Source organism: Schistocerca piceifrons, chromosome 1 (assembly GCF_021461385.2).
Source record: "Schistocerca piceifrons isolate TAMUIC-IGC-003096 chromosome 1, iqSchPice1.1, whole genome shotgun sequence".
Taxonomy (NCBI): domain Eukaryota; kingdom Metazoa; phylum Arthropoda; class Insecta; order Orthoptera; family Acrididae; genus Schistocerca; species Schistocerca piceifrons.
This window is the reverse complement of record NC_060138.1, coordinates 111,620,135-111,643,645: the sequence shown is the minus strand read 5'-3', so window position 1 is coordinate 111,643,645 and position 23,511 is coordinate 111,620,135. Positions and strand designations below refer to the sequence as shown.

Below are 23,511 nucleotides of genomic sequence, written 5' to 3'. Positions count from 1 at the left end.
TATTTCGCTTACGTCAATCTGTTGTAGAATAATGGAACATGTTTTGTGTTCTCGTATTATGACGTTCTTAGATAATACAAATCTCCTTCATCATAACCAACATGGATTCCGTAAACAGAGATCATGTGAAACTCAGCTCGCCCTATTTGCCCAAGAAATTCACAGTGCCGTAGACACTGGCGAGCAGATTGATGCCGTATTCCTGGACTTCAGGAAGGCATTTGATACGGTTCCGCACTTACGTTTAGTGAAAAAAATACGAGCTTACGGAATATCGGACCAGGTTTGTGATTGGATTCAGAATTTCCTAGAAGAAAGAACACAACATGTGATTCTTAACGGTTCAAAATCTGCAGATGTAGAGGTAATTTCGGGAGTACCGCAGGGAAGCGTGATAGGACCTTTATTGTTTACAATATACATAAATGACTTAGTTGACAACATCGGTAGCTCCGTGAGGCTATTTGCAGATGACACGGTTGTCTACAAGAAAGTAGCAACATCAGAAGACTCGTACGTACTCCAGGAGGACCTGCAGAGGATTAATGCATGGTGCGACAGCTGGCAGCTTTCCCTAAACGTAGATAAATGTAATATAATGCGCATACATAGGGGCAGAAATCCATTCCAGTACGATTATGCCATAGGTGGTAAATCATTGGAAGCGGTAACGACCGTAAAATACTTAGGAGTTACTATCCGGAGCGATCTGAAGTGGAATGATCACATAAAACAAATAGTGGGAAAAGCAGGCGCCAGGTTGAGATTCATAGGAAGAATTCTAAGAAAATGTGACTCATCGACGAAAGAAGTAGCTTACAAAACGCTTGTTCGTCCGATTCTTGAGTATTGCTCATCAGTATGGGACCCTTACCAGGTTGGATTAATAGAAGAGATAGACATGATCCAGCGAAAAGCAGCGCGATTCGTCATGGGGACATTTAGTCAGCGCGAGAGCGTTACGGAGATGCTGAACGAGCTCCAGTGGCGGACACTTCAAGAAAGGCGTTACGCAATACGGAGAGGTTTATTATCGAAATTACGAGAGAGCACATTCCGGGAAGAGATGGGCAACATATTACTACCGCCCACATATATCTCGCGTAATGATCACAACGAAAAGATCCGAGAAATTAGAGCAAATACGGAGACTTACAAGCAGTCGTTCTTCCCACGCACAATTCGTGAATGGAACAGGGAAGGGGGGATCAGATAGTGGTACAATAAGTACCCTCCGCCACACACCGTAAGGTGGCTCGCGGAGTATAGATGTAGATGTAGATGTAGATAATCCCTACAAAAGAATGGCCCTGACTAACCGCCACATGTTGCTGCATGAACATGTGCCTTGTTGGTATCACAGGACGCCAGCCTTTTGCCCTGGCCCGCCAGATCTCCAGACTTGTACCCAATTGAAAATGTGTGGGATAGTCAAACGACGGGTGCAGCGCTGTGACCCAATGCCAACCACCACAGGTTAACTTTGGAACCAGGTGAATGCAGTATAAGTGACTATACCACAGGACGCCATTCGCTCCTTACATGCATCGATGCCATCACGCATAGAACAAGTTATCAGGGTCCATGGCGGAACCAGTGCCTACCAGGCAACAGGACACATGCTGAGCCGAGGTGACTGAAACGCTAATCATTTCATGAACGTCCTATCTCTAGTCGTTCAAGATGTCCTGTTTTTTTTCTGAACGTAAGTTTATGTATTGCCATGTAGCTAACGGGGCATATACACACAAGGATAGTATACATCACTACTGTCGTGCTCCATATCAAAATAGTTTACTGTTCACGCGCAATCACGAACTGCCTCGCCTCGCGTTTAGCAAACCATCTAGGTCCCCGACACAACTGCCTGGGGGGAGGGAGGGGGGGAGGGGGAGGGGCGGAAGGAATGCCCAGTTCATTTAGGTGGCCGACGAAGATGTGTTATTAAATCCCAGTTCAGCTGTGGTTTGGACACAGAACTGCAATTGTGGCGGACAGCTGTTCAGAATACCTTATGGCTATCCAGAATTAGGTTTTCAGTAGTTTTTCTCATATCGTTTAAAGTGCCACGATGGTTCCTTTGCAACATCAAAGCCGTTTTCTTTCCGAACTCTTCAGAACTCGGAGTGCATGTTAATCTTCCACCTACTTAGCGTCTTTCCTGCCAGGTGTTGGCAACATTTGATATGAGACGTTTGTTACGTAATTCTAAGTGCTATTTTGGTCTTCCAATTTTCCTTTCAAGACGTATCGGTGGCTTCTCTTTTAAATGTAGAATGCTCTCCGAGGCTTCACTGCCTGAATGTCGTCGAAAACCAGTTAGTTCGCTTCCTTCAGTCCAGTCAACTTTATCTTTCTAAGGTTCCCAAATGCGTTCGAAATGTTTCTTTAATTAATGACATAATGTGGAGAAATCACAGATACGTTTCAGCTATGCAGCAGCCAACATTAATTCTTGTATAACGGTGAGCTCCTTCGTGGGTGGTGAATCCACTAGGTCAAATTTCTTCGTCGCCTGATGGAATGGAGTTTACATTTCTAGACGAGATAATTGTCATGGTTACGACTGTAATAATATAATTGTTCCTCTTTATGTTACCTAGTTTGTAAGCGAATCCGTAATACATGTTTTCGGTAGGTTAACTTCTAATGAAGTTTAACAAATTGTTGTGACAACTGTTTAGTTTGTATTCGGAGTGTATAAAAAATCTGTAAATTCTACAAACAATGATGCCTTGCAAATTACACTAGGCTATGAAAGTTGGGACGCACTCCATTTTGACTTGTGTTACTGTTTATACAGTGTGTCGATAATACGAGTTCCAGTTTCAAAACGCTTTAGAAACACTGCTCAGAATAACGTCAAATATGAGCAGCATACCACTGACGCAGAGAGAAAAGTCATGGAACAAAAAATTAACAAACATTTTACTAATAACATCACAACTTAAATGGGGTCGGCTGAAAATGACAGATGAATTGTAGTACGAGTGCTATGGTTGGAGTTGCACATGTTGCACTGTTCAATGTGCATGACTGTACAAGTTCGGCAGTCAACAGTTGTGACGCAGTTAATTAGAAAAGCCTATCCACCGAAGTAAGGTCGTACCACATCGGTACTTAATTGTCCCGGGGCCAAGAGCCGCATTAAAAGCAAAATGACATCAGTTTCTAACTGTCGTTAGACTTGTGCAACACATATTCAATATTCTGTCCACCGTTTTCTACGACTAGTTAAAATCGAGAAACAGCATGTTCCACAACAGATTGGAATGTCACGGGGGTCACGTTCACAAAGGGTTGCGCAGTGTGTGCCTTCAACCCGAGCAATGCTCGTAATTGGAGGAGTGAACACCACATCTTTCAGATAATTTCACAGCCAGAAGTCAGACGAATTAAGGTCATGTGATCTGGACGGACATGTTGTAGGAAAATGGAGGCTGGTAATCCTAGCATTTCCGAAATGCCGGTGGAGCAGCCGCTTAACTGGTTGTGTAATGTGCGGAGGAGAGCCATCTTGCGTAAAAAATGATCCTACCCACACATCCACGCCGTTGAAGAGTCGGAATGACGTTGGTGCGCAAAGACTCTCCTAGCGTTTACCATCTACATCTACATCTACATCTACATGATTACTCTGCAATTCACATTTAAGTGCTTGGCAGAGGGTTCATCGAACCACAATCATACTATCTCTCTACCATTCCACTCCCGAACAGCGCGCGGGAAAAACGAACACCTAAACCTTTCTGTTCGAGCTCTGATTTCTCTTATTTTATTTTGATGATCATTCCTACCTATGTAGGCTGGGCTCAAAAAAATATTTTCGCATTCGGAAGAGAAAGTTGGTGACTGAAATTTCGTAAATAGATCTCGCCGCGGCGAAAAACGTCTTTGCTTTAATGACTTCCATCCCAATTCGCGTATCATATCTGTCACACTCTCTCCCCTATTACGTGATAATACAAAACGAGCTGCCCTTTTTTGCACCCTTTCGATGTCCTCCGTCAATCCCACCTGGTAAGGATCCCACACCGCGCAGCAATATTCTAACAGAGGACGAACGAGTGTAGTGTAAGCTGTCTCTTTAGTGGACTTGTTGCATCTTCTAAGTGTCCTGCCAATGAAACGCAACCTTTGTCTCGCCTTCCCCACAATATTATCTATGTGGTCTTTCCAACTGAAGTTGTTCGTAATTTTTACACCCAGGTACTTAGTTGAATTGACAGCCTTGAGAATTGTACTATTTATCGAGTAATCGAATTCCAACAGATTTCTTTAGGAACTCATGTGGATCACCTCACACTTTTCGTTATTTAGCGTCAACTGCCACCTGCCACACCATACAGAAATCTTTTCTAAATCGCTTTGCAACTGATACTGGTCTTCGGATGACCTTACTAGACGGTAAATTACAGCAGCATCTGCGAACAACCTAAGAGAAATGCTCAGATTGTCACTCAGGTCATTTATATAGATCAGGAACAGCAGAGGTCCCAGGATGCTTCCCTGGGGAACACCTGATATCACTTCAGTTTTACTCGATGATTTTCCGTCTATTACTACGAACTGCGACCTTCCTGACAGGAAATCACGAATCCAGTCGCACAACTGAGACGATACCCCATGGGCCCGCAGCTTGATTAGAAGTCGCTTGTGAGGAACGGTGTCAAAAGCTTTCCGGAAATCTAGAAATACGGAATCAAATTGAGATCCCCTGTCGATAGCGGCGATTACTTCGTGCGAATAAAGAGCTAGCTGCGTTGCACAAGAACGATGTTTTCTGAAACCATGCTGATTACGTATCAGTAGATCGTTCCCTTCGAGGTGATTCATAATGTTTGAATACAGTATATGCTCCAAAACCCTACTGCAAACCGACGTCACTGATATAGGTCTGCAGTTCGGTGGATTACTCCCACTACCCCTCTTAAACACTGGTGCGACCTGCGCAATATTCCAATCTTCAGGTACAGATCTATCAGTGAGCGAGCGGTTGTATATGAGCTATTGTATCAGCGTAATCTGGAAGGAACGTAATCGGTATACAATCTGGACCTGAAGACTTGCCCGTATCAAGCGATTTGTTGCTTCGCAACCCCTAAGGTATCTACTTCTAAGAAACTCATGCTAGCAGCTGTTCGTGTTTCAAATTCTGGAATATTCCATTCGTCTTCCCTGGTGAAGGAATTTCGGAAAACTGCGTTCAATAACTCCGCTTTAGCGGCACAGTCGTCGGTAACAGTACCATCGGCACTGCGCAGCGAAGGTATTGACTGCGTCTTGCCGCTTGTGTACCTGACATACGACCAGAATTTCTTCGGATTTTCTACCAAATTTCGAGACAATGTTTCGTTGTGGAACCTTTTAAAGGCATCTCGCATTGAAGTCCGTGCCAAATTTCGCGCGTCTGTAAATTTTAGCCAATCTTCGGGAATTTGCGTTCTTCTGAACTTCGCATGCTTTCTCCGTTGCCTCTGCAACAGCGTTCGGACCTGTTTTGTGTGCCACGGGGGATCAGTTCCATCTCTTACCAATTTATGAGGTATGAATCTCTCAATTGCCGTTGCTACTATATCTTTGAATTTGAGCCACATCTCGTCTACATTTGCATAGTTAGTTCGGAAGGAATGGAGATTGTCTCTTAGGGAGGCTTCTAGTGACACTTTATCCGCTTTTTTAAATAAAATTATTTTGCGATTGTTTCTGGTGGATTTGGAAGAAACGGTATTGATCCTAGCTGCAACGACCTTGTGATCACTAATCCCTGTATCAGTCATGATGCTCTCTATCAGCTCTGGATTGTTTGTGGCTAAGAGGTCAAGTGTGTTTTCACAACCATTTACAATTCGCGTGGGTTCGTGGACTAACTGCTCGAAATAATCTTCGGAGAAAGCATTTAGGACAATCTCGGAAGATGTTTTCTGCCTACCACCGGTTTTGAACAAGTATTTTTGCCAACATATCGAGGGAAGGTTGAAGTCTCCACCAACTATAACCGTATGAGTGGGGGATTTAATTGTTACGAGACTCAAATTTTCTCTGAACTGTTCAGCAACTATATCATCGGAGTCTGGGGGTCGGTAGAAGGAGCCAATTATTAACTTAGTTCGGCTGTTAAGTATAACCTCCACCCATACCAATTCGCACGGAGTATCTGCTTCGACTTCACTACAAGATAAACCACTACTGACAGACACAAACCCTCCACGACCAATTCTGCCTAATCTATCTTTCGTGAACACCGTCTGAGACTTCGTAAAATTTCTGCAGAACTTATTTCAGGCTTTAGCCAGCTTTCTGTACCTATAACGATTTCAGCGTCGGTGCTTTCTATTAGCGCTTGAAGCTCAGGGTCTTTCCCAGCACAACTACAACAATTTACAATTCCGACTGTTCCTTGATCCAAGCACGTCCTGTATTTGCCATGCACCCTTTGAGATTGCAGCCCACCCCGTACTTTCCCGAGACCTTCTAACCTAAAAAACCGCCCAGTCCACGCCACACAGCCTCCGCTACCCGTGTAGCCGCCAGCTGAGAGCAATGAACCCCTGACCTATTCAGCGGAACCCGAAACCCCACCACCCTATGGCGCAAGTCAAGGAATCTGCAGCCAACACGGTCGCAAAACCGTCTGAGCCTCTGATCTTTATTTTACAATTGCCATTGCCGACTTTCGCCCATAAAAACAAGTACTCATCAGCATTTAACTTCTTCTTTCTTCTCGTAGTCAAAACAAATGGCATGCTTGGAACAAGAGTACTATGGGGCTGTTTAGCTTGTGTTAACGTGCCACAGCTATGCCTCTGCGACGTGCATGGCGTCGTCGCTGGCGGCGCAGTGTACCTGTGTATCGCAGTTTGAAGGCGATTGATATTGACTTGGCTGGCCAGAAACGGTACAGGTAACAGGACCCGCAATATTCAACTCCTCGAAAAAAATACGGTTCTATGATAAACGATGCCGTCAACATAATACGACAAATTACTAAGTTGGAACGGTGACTGCCGGTCGTTGTGGCCGAGCAGTTCTAGGCGCTTCAGTCCGGAACCGCGCTGCTGCTACGGTCGCAGGTTCGAATCCTGCCTCGGGCATGGATGTGTGTGATGTCCTTAGGTTAGTTAAGTTTAAGTAGTTCTAAGTCTAGGGGACTGATAACCTCAGATGGTAAGTCCCATAGTGCTTAGAGCTATTTGAACATTTTTTGGAACTGCGACTGTGTACCAATCGTACCTTACTTTCCGAATAGCCCTCGTACGTTTCTCTTCAGACGGCATCTTTTCAGTCATATTCGACATTTGAGGTTAAAATTTAACGTATTCTGCCCCCTATGTTCTGATTTATTTCAGACAATACCGGCTATTTACACTTTCTTCGTACTGGCTGAAAAGTATACTCTTGAACAAGTTTCCAATAAAACAGCTGCCCGCACCAGTCACATTCGCAGAATGAAACGGTACCGGATTTTCCGTTGCCTGTATTGTGTAATTCTGTGTGTTGACATGTCCTTGGAGATGGAAATGGTCTTCGCCTTTGCACAGAATATTCCATGGCCATTCATTATCCACTTCCATGGGAGGAAGAAATTCGAGGGCGAACGTTTGTTTTGCTGGTAGATCAGCAGGAAGCAACTTCTGGACATGGCTGACTTTGTGCGGATAGGAGTACAGGTTGCTTCGTAGGATTTTAAGCACCGTGCCCACAGGCATGTCCAACGTTCGGGCAATTCCCCGTGCACTGCATGTCTGCACACCACCGCTCGACCCTCCTGTAGAGCTGTGGCCACATCTTCGACAGACGTAGGACCAACCACTTCCCTCCCTCTGGCACATTGCACTTCAAAAGAACTCGTCTTTTCGAATTTTGTAATCATTTTCTCCAGACATCAGACCAGTGCCTTTTTGCATACCATTAAGTGTACAGAATTTCTGCAGTGCTAGTGGCGCACAATCACCGTTCTTGTAAAAGAGCCTTACCACCAGCGCGCGATCCTTTATGGACACAGTCATACTGGGCGTCTCGCATGCAAACTGAGGAATATTCGTGTGCCGCTCGTCTGCTTATGTGCGTACTCTAATTGTGACGTTTCTCCCTGTGTCAATAATACTGTGTTCAAAGTTGACGTCATTCTGAGCAGAGGTTCTCTTTTTAGAGGGTTTTGAAACTGGAACTTTAATCGTGAAACCTTATATATCTCATTTACTTTCTCTATAGAATATCTTTTGTAGACACACTCCGAAGAATTGTAGTCGATTTTATGTGTAGATCCACAGCCGACGTAAATTTGTTAAGGGGAGGTTTACTATCTTTTGGTTCAAAAAATCGCTTTTTTAAACTGCATTTTTGGATCCATAAAAGTGTTCAGAATCCACCTCTGAAACGGTTTTTTCGAATACAGAACGGAAATGTTTGTTATTCGTGGCTGAACAAAACAAGGAACCGGCCTGAAATCGGCCTTTTTCACACACCAGTTTTTTTCTTTCGCAGGACGAGTTATTGTAGCGGTGCTTGGGAGGAAACACACAAAATTCAAATGAAAGTTTGAACGAGTGTGTTTGGAAGTTAGCCCCCTAAGTATTTGCATTCTGGTGCGAAGACTGTGGAGATTGCGACTTTCCTGTCAGTGAGCAGCGTAAACGAAGGGTATTTAGCAATTCCGAAGACCATGACGATGGACGTCATCCTGGGACTCTATCCGACGCAGTTCGCCAAGCATTCGGACGACCACCGGATTCAAGCGGCCGAAAACCGCTTGTCACCGGCCGCACGAGCGGCTCTGGAGCAGCGCAGGATGGTCCAGATCGAGCAGAACGCCCTCTATGAGGAAGAGGAAGGACTAGTTTATGGACCCGGAATAGCAGATTGAACGTAAGTTACATAATATTGCATTTATATGTAGTCAAAACTTCAAACGCGTTTTTCTCGAAATGACTTTTTTAATCGCGCGGTATGGTAACTTCAAATCTACTGAACCGATTGGCATGATTCTTTGTTTCCGACGAGGCTACCTAAATTTTCTAGGAGACGTACCACTTTTATTCCGATCCATCAACTATAAATATTTTTACTTGGTCGATGAAGTCAAAAAATCGATGAAAAAAACCCTATTTTTCAAATGGCCGCCATTTTGTTTCCTATGGTCCAAATAACTTAAGCGAGGTACAACTCCTGAAGAATCTTATATACTTCGCTAATATCAACTCTATTTTGATTTCAGACGAGCCGGCTGACCTGTGACATACCTCACGTGGAGGTCTACATCGAAATTTTGTTCCGTTCCGACGGCACATCCGCCTTTGCTCTTCGACATCGATGGAAAAAATTCCAGTTTGTAGATGAAATACTGAGAATAAAATTCTCAAAGAACATGCTTTTTTGGGCCAAAAGTAGTAAACCTCCCCTTAATAGAAATCATGTTCCTACGTAGTTTATTCTTTTATGTCGAACTAAACACTTTATTTCATTATTAAGCAAATATTAAATCCATCGCCTTCAGAATTAGAAAGGTAAATCGCATTAAAATTGTTATGCTTACACCATGTTGTTGTTGTTGTTGTTCGCAATGAGAGATTTGCTCAACCATAGTTGGTATCGGTATAGGCTAACTACTACACACATGAAGACCGTACGTAATATTAAAAAAAAATGCTACTCTTATACTGGTTTTGTCACCGTGCCAGCATACATAATACATTAAAATACATTAGCATAGCACATGTAGAACATCTAGTGAGGTGTGCGTGTCTGAGCAAACTCAGTGAGTCGTGGGTGGCGGCTGAGAGGGTATGAGTCACGACGATTCTTCAACACTTCCCACGTCCACTGGTGTATGCACAAGGAACCGCAGCTGCAGGTATAGGTGCTACATGCTACTAAGCAGCTGTTTCTAAAAAGACTTGCTGAAGAATACACTTTCCAGCCAGTACGAAGGAAGTGTAAATATCCGGTACAGCCTGAAATAAATTAGAACATTGGGGACAAAATACGTTAAGTGTCGAGTGTGACTGATTAGGTGCCGTCCAAAGAATTACATACGAGGGCTATTCGTAAAGTAAAGTACGATCGGCCGCGAAATGGGAACCACTGTGAAAATCGAAAATGTTTTTATTTGCAGCTGTTACTTCCACTTTCCAGCTACTTCACTACATAGATGCCTCTCCTACTCAGACATATGTCGTAACGTTGTACTAGCTCTCCATTACCCTTGTCGTAGAAGGCAGCCGCCTGTGTTTTCCGCCAATTCTCTGCGCTGGTCTACAACTCGTTGTCTGAGCTAGAATGCCAGCGGTTCATGAGAGCAGAAATGAAACTCAGAGGAAGACAATTACGGGCTGTATGGTGGGCGATCAAAGACTTCCCAATGTAAACGCTGCGTGAGCGTCTTCGTTCCCCGTTCACTGTGTCCTGCCGAGAATTATCGTGAAGAAGTAAATGAATGACAAGTGCAAACTATATTCCGGGCAACCGCAGCTACTGAAAGGCATGATGTTGGGAAGAAATCTTCTTACAAAATTCAAATGGCTCTGAGCACTATGGGACTTAATATCTGAGGTCATCAGTTCCCTAGACTTAGAACTACTTAAGCCTAACTAACCTAAGGAAATCACACACATCCATGCCCGATGCAGGATTCGAACCTGCGACCGTAGCAGCAGCGCGATTCCGGACTAAAGCGCCTAGAAAATCCTCTTATAGCTGGTAAAATTGTTTATTAAAACACAACCGGTTTTGCGGCTTAAAGTCGAATCATCAAGCGCAACAACACTGAAAGGTCATAGACATACCAATTTTGGCTAGGAGTGATGGGTACGACCAGGATCTTTTAACGTTGTTCCACCTGATGATGGACCTTTAAGCCGCAAAACCTGCTGTGTTTTAATAAACAACAGTGTTACCAGCTGTAAGCGGAGTTTTTCCTAACATCATGCATAACAAGTTCATTATGTGGACTGCATAGAATCAGCCGCAATATGACGACACAGGCCCATACTTAGCGGGGACTCTACTTGCTAGCCATCTTTCCACATCTACACCTAATCTACATCTACATCCATATTCCGCAAGCCTCCTGACGGTGTGTGGCTCACTGTGTGCTCAGAACTGAAAAGAGCGATGTGATGTGATCCACGGGCATATTTAAGACACTATCCACCACATCTGTGCTGAGCTTCATCGTATTTTCGCTGTGGTTTCCATTTTGGAAATCGCGTTCGGGAGGACGACGGTTCAAACCCGCGTCCGGCCATCCTGATTGAGGATTTCCGTGATTTCTCTAAATCGCTACATGCAGATGCCGGGATGGTTTCTTTGATAGGGCACGGCCGTCTTCCTTCCCCATCCTTCGCTAAACCGATGGGACCGATGACCTCGCTGTTTCGTCCCCTACCTTAAATCAAACCACCAACCATCCATTTCGCACCCGTTCGGACCTTACTTTCCGACAGACGTCGTATTTCGACGATTTGCGTTATATGCACTTGATTGATTCCTAATGCACTTGGAAATCTCGCCTGCACAGTGTACAGATAATTTGCACAAGAAAATTCCTTATAGATTTTGTTGTCACACAAACGCTTTAGACCAGTGGTCGTCAAACTATTTTTCTCAAGAGCCATTACTGACATTGTGGCACGCCGCGTCGGGCCTTACGTGTATCGATCTTATTATTAACTGGCAGCCTCCGTATATTAGTACATTATGAGGCCCCAATAGACTAGCTGTAGTACGGTTTGCGATAAGTTGTCAACGGCCTCTAAGTAGCGAGCGTTAAAAGGTTGCCTGGTTTAAAAGAGAGGGGGGGGGGGGCGGGGGGAGGGGGGGGGAAGGACCAAACTGTTAGGTCATCGGTCCCTCGTTCCTATTAAAATAATTCCACAAGGGTGGGAGTAAAATAATCGAGACATACAAAACACAGCAGAAAACCACAAAAATGACAGGGGAGGGGGGGGGGAGGGGAAGGACCAACTGTTAGGTCATCGGTCCTATTAAAATAATTCCACAAGGGTGGGAGTAAAATGATCGAGACATACAAAACACAGCAATAAGAAAGGAGAAAACCACAAGAATGACGGAAGAGCAACAAACACTAAAATGGGCCAAATCGGACAAGGAATCCACAGAGAGACGCAAGAAACATATAGAAGACATCAAAACAAGAGAGCAGATTACCATGCCTGGCTGACCATGAGATTAAAAACGAGAAGCCAGTCACTCTACAACACATTAAAACTTCCACCCTAAAAGCACTAGGGAGGAGCACACAGAGCGACAAAGGAATTGCACTAAAACTTAGATCAAATGATAAAACCCACACTCACGAATAAAAAGTAAGACTGAAGCTGTTGTAGCGGCATTGTCGCCCAACACCGAAGGTAGGCTGCTGGGAAAAATAAAAGTCCGCCGAAGAGCGGCTAAAAGGGCTAAAAGGGATAAAAGTGGACAGTCCAGCAAGAGGTGGACGACCGTCGTTTGTGGGCCACAGCGACACCAAGGTGAGTCCTTGCGACGGAGGAGGTAACCATGCGTTAGCCACGTGTGGCCAATGCGGAGCCGGCAGATGACAACTGATTCCCTGCGAGAGGCCCGCATGGAAGAGTTCCACACATTCGTAATGACACGCAGTTTGTTGTCAGTACTGTTGTGTCATTCCATCTCCCAAAGCTGAAAAACCCTGCGACGTAAGACAGAACGGAGGTCAGTTTCGGAGATGCCCATCTCCAGAAGCGGTTTCCGCGTAGCCTGTTTGGCCATCCTGCCGGGAAGTTCGTTGTCTGGGATTCCGACGTGTCCTGGAGTCCACACAAACACCACTGAACGACAGGACCGTTTCGAGGCGTAGATGGACTTCTGAATGAACGCTACCAAAGAATGGGGATGCTAGCACTGGTCGACAGCTTGTAGGCTGCTGAAGGAGTCAGTACACGGGAGAAATGACTCGCCAGGGGATGAGCGGATGTGCTCAAGGGCAGGAGATGTGGCCGCCAACTCTGCACTGAAAACACTGCAGTCATCTGGCAAGGAATGAGGTTCAATATGTCTTCCATGAACATACGCAAAGCTACGTGACCATTAGCCATCGAGCCATCGGTGCAATGGGGAGTTTACCTTGTAAAGTGAATTCGGACGTGGGCAAATTATTGGTGTTCATATGCTGGGTGGTTCCGTAACCAAGGGAGCCGAGTGTCCGGTATTTCAAGAAGTATCATATCGTAGATTTATACCGCTAAGTCTCAACGCGCACGAAAGTGTGTCGAGTGATCGTGATGGACGGTCACTGAAAAGGATTGTAACGAAAAGTAAGAGGAAGGGCAGGAAATTGCAGGAAGAACTGGAATTTCGGAACCCTACATCATTGATGCAAATGCTTGTAACAGGAAAACGTGGTCCCAAAGACATAAAACCTGGAGTATGCACCAATGAAAGAATGTCATTTCGTCGAATGAATCATGTTTCATACTGTTTTCAACTTCTGGCAGAGTCCACGTTCCAAGAGTGAAAAATGGCGGGTGTTCGGTGATGATATCGTGGTATTCCATGTGGCCCATGCATTCTATGCATTGTCGCATTTCTGCCGAGGGTTATTTGACCATTTTGGCAAAACAGGTCCATCCCATGATACGTCCGCCTCCAATAGCTGAGTGGTCCACCCGAAAACCATCTTACCGACAAACTTTTGCCGGTTATCTCCGCAGCGTCTTCCTTGACCCCCCTCAAAGTTGGGGTGTAACATGCCTACCTGTCACATGATGCAACACCCTTATCCATGTTCTCATGCATCGACCAAAAACAAACACAATTTTTTTTTTTTTTTTAGGAAGAAGACAGAATATGTTATATTTTGTTGTATTTAATGTTTTTCTTTTTTAATATTTTTTTTGTTTAACTAACAGTCATTTGTATATTTTTAAATGGTACCTTGAAGAACTTTTGCATAGTGAATATATATGTACTTTTAGTTTGTTCAATACAAATTTTTAAACAAAAACAAAAACAAAACAAAAAAAAGGAAAACAGGATATGTTCTAATTTGTTGTGTTTCATGTTATTCTAATAATTTGTTTACCTAACACTCATTTGTATATGTTTAACTGGTACCTTGAAGAACTTTTGCTTTGTGTATATATATATGTACTCTCCGTTTGTTCAATAATAAAGAATACAAAAAAAAAAAAAAAAAAAAAGTGGTCAGCGTGACTGATTGCCGTCCTGCGGGCCCGGGTTCGATTCTCGGCTGGGTCGGAGATTTTCTCCGCTCAGGGACTGGGTGTTGTGTTGTCTTCATCATCTTTTCATCCCCATCCGGCGCGCAAGTCACCGAATGTGGCGTCGTATGTAGTAAGACCTGCATCAAGGCGGCCCGACCTTCCCCGTAAAGGACCTCCCGGCCAATAACGCCAAACGCTCATTTCCATTTCCCATGATACAATGTTTGTTCCCCAATTGTGATGGTCTGTCCCTAAACGATAGCGCCCCCCTTCACACTGGTGGTTTTGTGAGCACGAGGATGAATTGTCGCATTTCTCCTGCCCACCGCAGTCAGCAGTCTCAATACTATTGAGCGTTTGCGGTCTAATTTGGATAGAAGGATGCTTAATCGCTATCCATCTACATCATCTTTACGTGAACTGGCCAAGAATGATATACGAGGGTGAGAAAAGAAAACACTGGGAACGATCTGGCAATGCTGTGTTGTTCTACCCATGTAGACCGGTGTGTTCACCCCTTCCAGATGCTCAGTCCGAGCTTCAGCTCCGTACAACCATCACGCGGTTTTTCAGAACGCCATCAGTGAAGTTTTAGTTTTGTTGTGCATTACGAAATCAAGAGAAACGTTGCGCCATCAAGTTTTGTGTTAAACCTGGGGAATCCGCAAGTGCGACAGTCCGCGAGAATGACCTCCGAAAAGTTGAAATAGGCCTATGGGGAACATTCCTTATCAAGAGTTCACGTTTTTCGCTGGCGTAAATCATTTCTGGAAGGCTGGGACACGTTCAAGATGAACCTCGCTCAGGGAGACCTTCAACTTCAAAAACCGACGAAAACGTCGAACTTGTGCGTGCTCTTGTTCTCCAGGACAAACCGTCAAGCAGATGTTTTACAAAGACTTCCTTGAAAGACTACGGAAACGAGTGAATCGTGGGAGACCGGACATTGCAGAAAACTGGATGCAGCAGCATGACAACGCCCCACATCAAACGGGCACTTCCATCACGGAATACTTGACCTCAGAAAGCATTCCTGTTGTTCCACAGCCCCTTCCTCGCTACCCACTTGATCTGAGTCCTTGCGATTTTTTCTTTTCTGAAACTGAAGGGTGTCTTAAAAAGACGTCATTTTGGGACTCTGAACAACGTTCAAAAGAATGTGACCGACATGTTAAAAGCCCTACCAACTGAAGTCTTTCAGCGCTGATAACAAGGCTGGGAATAAGGACTCTGCCGGAGGATAGGTGCCGAATGGAATTATTGTTGTTTGAAAAAAATAAAAGCTACATTAGATAAAAACCACTCTCATTAGTTCTCTCACTCACCTCGTAAGATTCCTTTGTAAACCATACACGATCTGTATTTATCGACTCTCAGACGATAGGAAGCTGTTTCGAATGCTAATGGTTTTCCTACATGCTATTGCCATATTAGGCAATGTAATATGTAGTGTTTTTGCTGTCTCCATATTTTTCTCCAACACCTGTGAGTCGTTTAATTTTTTATTCACATCACAAGTCAACTTGTACATCGATCGGTTTACGATCATAAGTAATAGAACCCAGTACGTTGTCCTCGATGGTGAGTGTTCACCGGAGGTGATGGTATCTTCTGGAGTGCCCCAGGGAAGTGTGGTAGGTCCGCTGTTGTTTTCTATCTACATAAATGATCTTTTGGATAGGGTGGATAGCAATGTGCGGCTGTTTGCTGATGATGCTGTGGTGTACGGGAAGGTGTCGTCGTTGAGTGACTGTAGGAGGATACAAGATGACTTGTACAGGATTTGTGATTGGTATAAAGAATGACAGCTAACTCTAGATAAATGTAAATTAATGCAGATGAATAGGAAGAAGAATCCCGTGATGTTTGAATACTCCATTAGTAGTGTAGTGCTTGACACAGTCACGTCTATTAAATATTTGGGCGTAACATTGCAGAGCAATATGAAGTGGGACAAGCATGTAATGGCAGTTGTGGGGAAGGCGGATAGTCGTCTTCGGTTCATTGGTAGAATTTTGGGAAGATGTGGTTCATCTGTAAAGGAGACCGCTTATAAAACACTAATACGACCTATTCTTGAGTACTGCTCGAGCGTTTGGTATCTCTATCAGGTCGGATTGAGGGAGGACAAAGCAATTCAGAGGCGGGGTGCTAGATTTGTTACTGGGAGGTTTGATCATTACGCGAGTGTTACGGAAATGCTTCAGGAACTCGGGTGGGAGTTCTTTCCGTGAATCGCTGCTGAGGAAATTTAGAGTACCAGCATTTGAGGCTCACTGCAGTACAATTTTACTGTCGGCAACTTAGATTTCGCGGAAAGACCACAAAGATAAGATAAGAGAGATTAGGGCTCGTACAGAGGCATATAGGCAGTCATTTTTCCCTCGTTCTGTTTGGGAGTGGAACAGGGAGAGAAGATCCTAGTTGTGGTACGAGGTACCCTCCGCCAGGCACCGTATGGTGGATTGTGGAGTATGTATGCAGGTGTAGATGTAGATGAACTGGTTTACACTTGCTAGGTTTGAGCGTATTTACTTCAACGTCCTGCGATACGTTTACACCTAGCTTTTGTGTTCCGTTAAAGCTTATTCCGACGCGGCGCGGAGAAGCATTTTCCCCCTGAGAAGTGGAGGTAGTCGTGACCTTACGCATATCCGACACTTCGCACCGGAGCGAGCAAGGGCACGAAGCGACCGAAAGCAGTGGCGAGGCCCCACACGGCGCACTCGAATGGCTACGCAGCGCAGCTTCCTCCTGCCGCCGGCTGCTGGTCTTTTGCTTTTTGGCGCAGCTGGGAAGCGGTGTCAGGCACCTTGTCGAAGATGACGTCGACCTTGGAGGCGACGTCCCTGAGCAGCTCCTCGAGCACGGCGGGCGTCTGGCAGCGGATGACGTAGCGGCCGCGCTCCTCGGCGCCGGCGCCCGCCTCCAGCACCTCGTCGCGGCCGCCCCCGCCGCGCCGCCGCCCCCCGCCGCCCCCGCCGCCGCCCGTCAGCACGCCGTTCTGCAGCCGGTCCACCTGCGGGCAAAGCACCATCCTTATACACGGTGGCCACGGAAAGTGGTACACTTTCAACTGGTTACTAAGGGATGTGCCGTATTTTACACCACTATATTCTACAGGTTCCACACTTTGCTATTACGCAAAAGCCCAAGGGAAGTTTATTTTTTATTTATTTGCTTATTTTTTTCTCTTGTAACGAGCTTAAATGCACTCAAGTTCAGAAAGAACAGTACACCTTGAACGACTAGAGATAGTACGTTCATATTCTTAGGACATATAAGAGGGTCACTGCAAAAGAAATGCACATTATTTTTTTAAAAATCTGTGGTGTGCGTACTGTAAGACCTTCGGTACACACACCATCAGATTATTTGACTTGTCGCTCTAACGAAGTAGGCGAGTTGTCAGCAGTATGTCTTGTGGTCTTATCGTGGCGTGTTTACCTTCTGCCGTTAGGTCAGACGATAGAAATGCCACTTGCACGCTTAGAGTAGCAGATTGACGGTGACCAACTTTAAACAAAACTTGATTAACCTTCACACACATTTATTAAAATAATAAGAAGCATAAAAATAACGTAACTTGGTTCTGGATGCTATTTACAAATGACAATCTGAAGTTCCTTTGGTCTTGGTAGGTTAATCTTATTCTCACATACCACCGATACTTGACAATGTGTCTATTCATTTATCTTCATGGCTATGTACAGGAATATGGTAATCTTATTAGGCGCAGACTGCAACTTGACTGCAGACTGATGCAGACTTGTACAGACTGGTGCAGACAAGTGCAGACTAATGCAGACTGACTAATCAGAGATCTGTACACTCGTTATAATACCTCGAGCGTTCAGGTATCACTGCGTGAGTGTGATCCACGAGGAGAAAAGGTTCTACGTTAGCAGCAATCTCAATGACTGCGTTACATAATAACACGCGGATCAGCGGAAGCAGAATTTGGTCCGTCTCTAAGACAGCGCCATCTTTTATTCTACATGTTTGAAAGTTTTACAGTGTGTAGATGCGTCCTTTAGGAACAATATTTTCATTTCTCCACATAATTTCCATCCGTCTCAACTGCCGCACACCATCTTGGAACCAGCGGCTGTATACCCGCACGGTAAAATTCTGGACCAACCTGTTGGAGCCACTGTTTGGCAGCGTGCACAAGGGAGTCGTCATCTTCAAACCTTGTTCCACGAAGAGAGTCTTTCAGTTTCCCAAAGAGATGATAGTCACATGGAGTCAGGTCAGGACTGTAAGGCGGGTATTTCAGTGTTGCCAATGCGTGGTTTGTGGTCGATTCCATGGTCTTTTGCCTGAGATGTGGCCGTGCATTGTCGTGCAACAGCCAAACATCCTGCTTTCGCCGATGTGGTCGAACACGACTCAGTCGAGCTTGAAGTTTCTTCAGTGTCGTCACATATGCATCAGAATTTATGGTGGTTCCACTTGGCATGATGTCCACAAGGAAGAGTCCTTCGGAATCGAAAAACACCGTAGCCATAACTTTTCTAGCAGAAGGTGTAGTTTTGAATTGTTTTTTCTTGTGTGAATTTGCATGATGCCACTCCATTGACTGCCTCTTCGTCTCTGGTGAAAAACGATGGAGCCATTATCATCACCTGTCACAATTGTTCCAAGAAATTCATCTCCACCATTCTCGTACTGTTCCAAAAGCTCGCTGCATACCGTTTTTATTGTTCCTTTGTGAGCCACTGTCAACAACCTGGGAACCTACCTGGCACAAATATTTTTTAACAACAACACCTTCAGTATTCTGCAAACACTTCCTTCCCCTATCCCAACATAGCGTGACAATTCGTTCACTGTGATGCGCCTGTCAGCAGTCACCAATTCGTTAACTCTCTGCACACTGTCTGGCGTGTGTGCAGTACGAGTCCTGCCGCTGCGACGACAATCCTCAATATTGCAGTTGGAGCCACGTAACCTGCTTGTCCACCGACTAACTGTACTGCGATTGAGAGTAGCATCTCCATACACCTTTTTCAACCTCTTGTGGATGTTTCCCATTGTCTCGTTTTCACAGCACAGGAATTCTATGTCAGCACGTTGCTTCTGACGAACGTCAAGTGTAGCAGCCATCTTGAAGACATGCTGTGACTGCACCACTCACGAGAACTGGTCGAACTAAGTTTGAAAACAAGCGGGAAGGATGTATCTACACACTGTAAAACTTTCACACATGCAGAATGAAAACTGTATATTTACAAAAATAGTGTGCATTTCTTTTGGAATGACCCTCTTACATTAGTACACTCTGCAGAAATGATTAACATCTATGCCATGTCGGCCCGCGGATTCAATATCAACATTGATATCGCGGTGCAAGACCACCTACCAGTCTCTCGTTGTCGCTACAAACCGTAGGTAATGGATCAGCGTGACTTGAAGAGATGTGCAGGATACCTCGTTAGCCGTACCGTCAATCAGTGAGTTTGAAAGCGGTCTTATTATCAGCATGACAGAATGTGATGCACCCATCCGGAACACTGCTGCTCGTATGGGATGAAATGTTTCGGCAGTGCAATGGGTGTGTGCAGAATGGATCACGTAAGGCCGTAGAACACGACAAGATGGGACATGTCGCACCACCTAGACTACTCTCCAAGGAGATCGACATCTCATCCGAATCGCATTGCAGGTTGGATATGCGTCCTCCTCGGCTCTGGAGCAACACTGGATCAATGGAGCACATCGTACATTTTCAGGGGTAACAGTTCGTCAAGGGTTACACGCGCGTCGTCCACTTCTCCGCCTACCTTTGACGAATGTGTTGAAACATGCTTGACGGCAATGGTGTGTGGAACGACGTCACTAAGGACTGGAATGGCATCAGATAGTGTGTTTGGGCGAATCCAAGTTCTGTTTGTTTGTAAATGATGTCCGCATTTTGGTTCGCCACAGACAAGGGGAGTGACATCAATGTGATTGCATTTGCAGGAGACATACAATGACAACTCAAGGCCTCATGGTGTGGGGGTGCTATGGGTACAACGACAAATCACAGTTGGTGCATGTCCAGGGCACTGGGACCCGTCTGATCTACGTGAATGACACCCAGTGACCCATAGCCATATCCTTTCTGCACAACACCACAGGCGCCTTTTTTTTCAGCAAGACAATGCACGATCACATGTTGCTGCACGAACACGTGCCATCTTGGTGCCACAGGATATCAGCCTTCTGCCCTGGCTCACCAAATCGCCAGACATGTCGCCAGCCGAAAATGTGTGGGATATGGTGAAACGATCGGTGCAGAAATGTGATCCAATGCCAACCACCAAGGATGAACTTTGGAACTGGGTGAATGCAGCATGAATGGGTATACCACACGACGCCATGGGCGTCTTATAGGCGTCGATGACATTACACATGGAACAAGTTATCGGGGCTCATGGCCCTATTGCGATCTATCGAAACTAATGTGTCATGCCTCTTTGGATGACAGGTTAACACAGGTAACCGCAATTATATCTAGTAAGAGTAAATAATCTGCCTGACAAAAAAAAATGCGGCGCATCCAGAAGACATGGTTTAATGTCAATGTACCTTCGTACACGTACACAATATCGACGGATATGTGAATTATTAAAGCGGAAATTCTCAGTGACAGTTACAACACCCTTCAGAGTGTTTTAGTGTTGACCGTCTTTAGTTTTGTTACCATGCCTGATGGAGTACGTAAGGGGCAAGTACAGTGTCAGATGTTGAGTGATCACTGTGAAGGACACGGAGATATCACGCAGTCGTGTGAGACAGCGCTATCAGTATCTGGCAAGAAACTGAAAGGGGTCTCAATGTGGGCCTCCATTTGGGCAGTTGATCAAATGGTGCAATACTAACTAAGATTTGTTCGGCATTCGGATGTCATAATGGTGGGTTGTAGGACTGCATGGGAACCTCAGGACACGTATTATAGTTTTCGAGGCTCCAGTCGAGCACCTCTGACGACCAAATGGCAGGTTCGCCGTATTGTGCAACAACCACATCGTGACCCCTTAACGTCAGTTACCGAGATCCGAGAACAAGTAATGGACTCCCTGAAACATTGAGTGTCACCCCGCAGCACTGGTCGGAGACTAGCAGCAGCTAGAGCGGGGACTCACCGTCCCAACCGCAAGCTGCCTGTAACACCAAAGCACTAACTCTTGCTCTATACTTAACAATCATATATAACCATTCGCTCAACGAAAAATCCGTACCCAAAGACTGGAAAGTTGCACAGGTCACACCAATATTCAAGAAAGGTAGTAGGAGTAATCCTCTAAATTACAGGCCTATATCGTTAACGTCGATATGCAGCAGGATTTTAGAACATATATTGTATTCGAACATTATGACTTACGTCGAAGAAAACGGCCCGTTGACACACGGCCAACATGGGTTTAGAAAACATCGTTCCAGTGAAACACAACTAGCTCTTTATTCACATGAAGTGTTGAGTGCTATTGACGAGGGATTTCAGATGTATTGCGTATTTCTGAATTTCTGGAAGGATTTTGACACTGTACCACATAAGCAGCTCGTAGTGAAATTGGGTGCTTTGGAATATCGTCTCAGTTATGTGACTGGATTTGTGATTTCCTGTCAGAGAGGTCACAGTTCGTAGTAACTGACGGAAAGTCATGGAGTAAAACAGAAGTGATTTCTGGCGTTCCCCAAGGTAATTTTATAGGCCCTTTGCTGTTCCTTATCTATATAAACGATTTTGGAGACAATCTGAGCAACCGTCTTCGGTTGTTTGCAGATGACGCTGTCGTTTAGCGACTAATAAAGTAATTAGAAGATCAAATCAAACTGCAAAACGATTTAGAAAAGATATCTGAATGGTGCGAAAAGTGGCAGTTTACCCTAAATAACGAAAAGTGTGAGGTCATCCACATGAGTGCTAAAAGGAATTCGTTAAACTTCGGTTACACGATAAATCAGTCTAATCTAAAGGCATTACATACCTAGGTATTTCAACTACGAACAACTTAAATTGAAAGGAACACGAAGAAAATGTTCTGGGGAAGGCTAACCAAAGACTGCGTTTTATTGGCAGGACACTTAGAAAATGTAACAGACCTACTAAGGAGACTGTCTATACTACGCTTGTTCGTCCTCTTTTAGAATACTGCTGCGCGGTGTGGGATCCTTACCAGATAAGACTGACGGAGTACATCGAAAAAGTTCAAAGAAATGCAGCATGTTTTGTATTATCGCGAAATATGGGAGAGAGTGTCACAGAAATGATACAGGATTTAGGCTGGACATCATTAAAAGAAAGGCGTTTTTCGTTGCGACGGAATCTTCTCACGAAATTCCAGTCACCAACTTTCTCATCCAAATGCGAAAATATTTTGTTTACACCGACCTACATAGGGAGGAACGTTCACCACGATAAAATAAGAGCCGGCAGGGGTGGCCGAGCGGTTCTAGGCGCTTCAGTCTGGAACCGCGCGACCGCTACGCTCGTAGGTTCGAATCCTGCCTCGGGCATGGATGTGTGTGATGTCCTTAGGTTGGTTAGGTTTAAGTAGTTCTAGGTTCTAGGGGACCGATGACCACAGAAGTCCCCTAGTGCTCAGAGCCATTTGAATCATTTTTTTGACAAAAAGAGAGAAATCAGAGCTCGTCCGGAAAGATATACACTCCTGGAAATGGAAAAAAGAACACATCACGCCCCAACATCGTGCAGCCCGCCTCCAGTGGTGTCGCGACAGGCGTGAATGGAGGGACGAATGGAGACGTGTCGTCTTCAGCGATGAGAGTCGCTTCTGCCTTGGTGCCAATGATGGTCGTACGCGTGTTTGGCGCCGTGCAGGTGAGCGCCACAATCAGGACTGCATACGACCGAGGCACACAGGGCCAACACCCGGCATCATGGTGTGGGGAGCGATCTCCTACACTGGCCGTACACCACTGGTGATCGTCGAGGGGACACTGAATAGTGCACGGTACATCCAAACCGTCATCGAACCCATCGTTCTACCATTCCTAGACCGGCAAGGGAACTTGCTGTTCCAACAGGACAATGCACGTCCGCATGTATCCCGTGCCACCCAACGTGCTCTAGAAGGTGTAAGTCAACTACCCTGGCCAGCAAGATCTCCGGATCTGTCCCCCATTGAGCATGTTTGGGACTGGATGAAGCGTCGTCTCACGCGGTCTGCACGTCCAGCACGAACGCTGGTCCAACTGAGGCGCCAGGTGGAAATGGCATGGCAAGCCGTTCCACAGGACTACATCCAGCATCTCTACGATCGTCTCCATGGGAGAATAGCAGCCTGCATTGCTG

General features: G+C 45.2%; 1 protein-coding gene across 1 annotated transcript in view; it reads right to left on the bottom strand.

Annotated features, from left to right (window-relative positions):
- The window catches only part of LOC124785008, a 960,541-nt gene that overhangs the window by 288,060 nt on the left and 648,970 nt on the right, over positions 1-23,511 (bottom strand). The window contains exon 5 of the mRNA XM_047254148.1: positions 17,017-17,223. Within this exon, the coding sequence (XP_047110104.1) occupies positions 17,017-17,223 (207 nt within the window). The remainder of the gene's footprint in view (positions 1-17,016; positions 17,224-23,511) is intronic.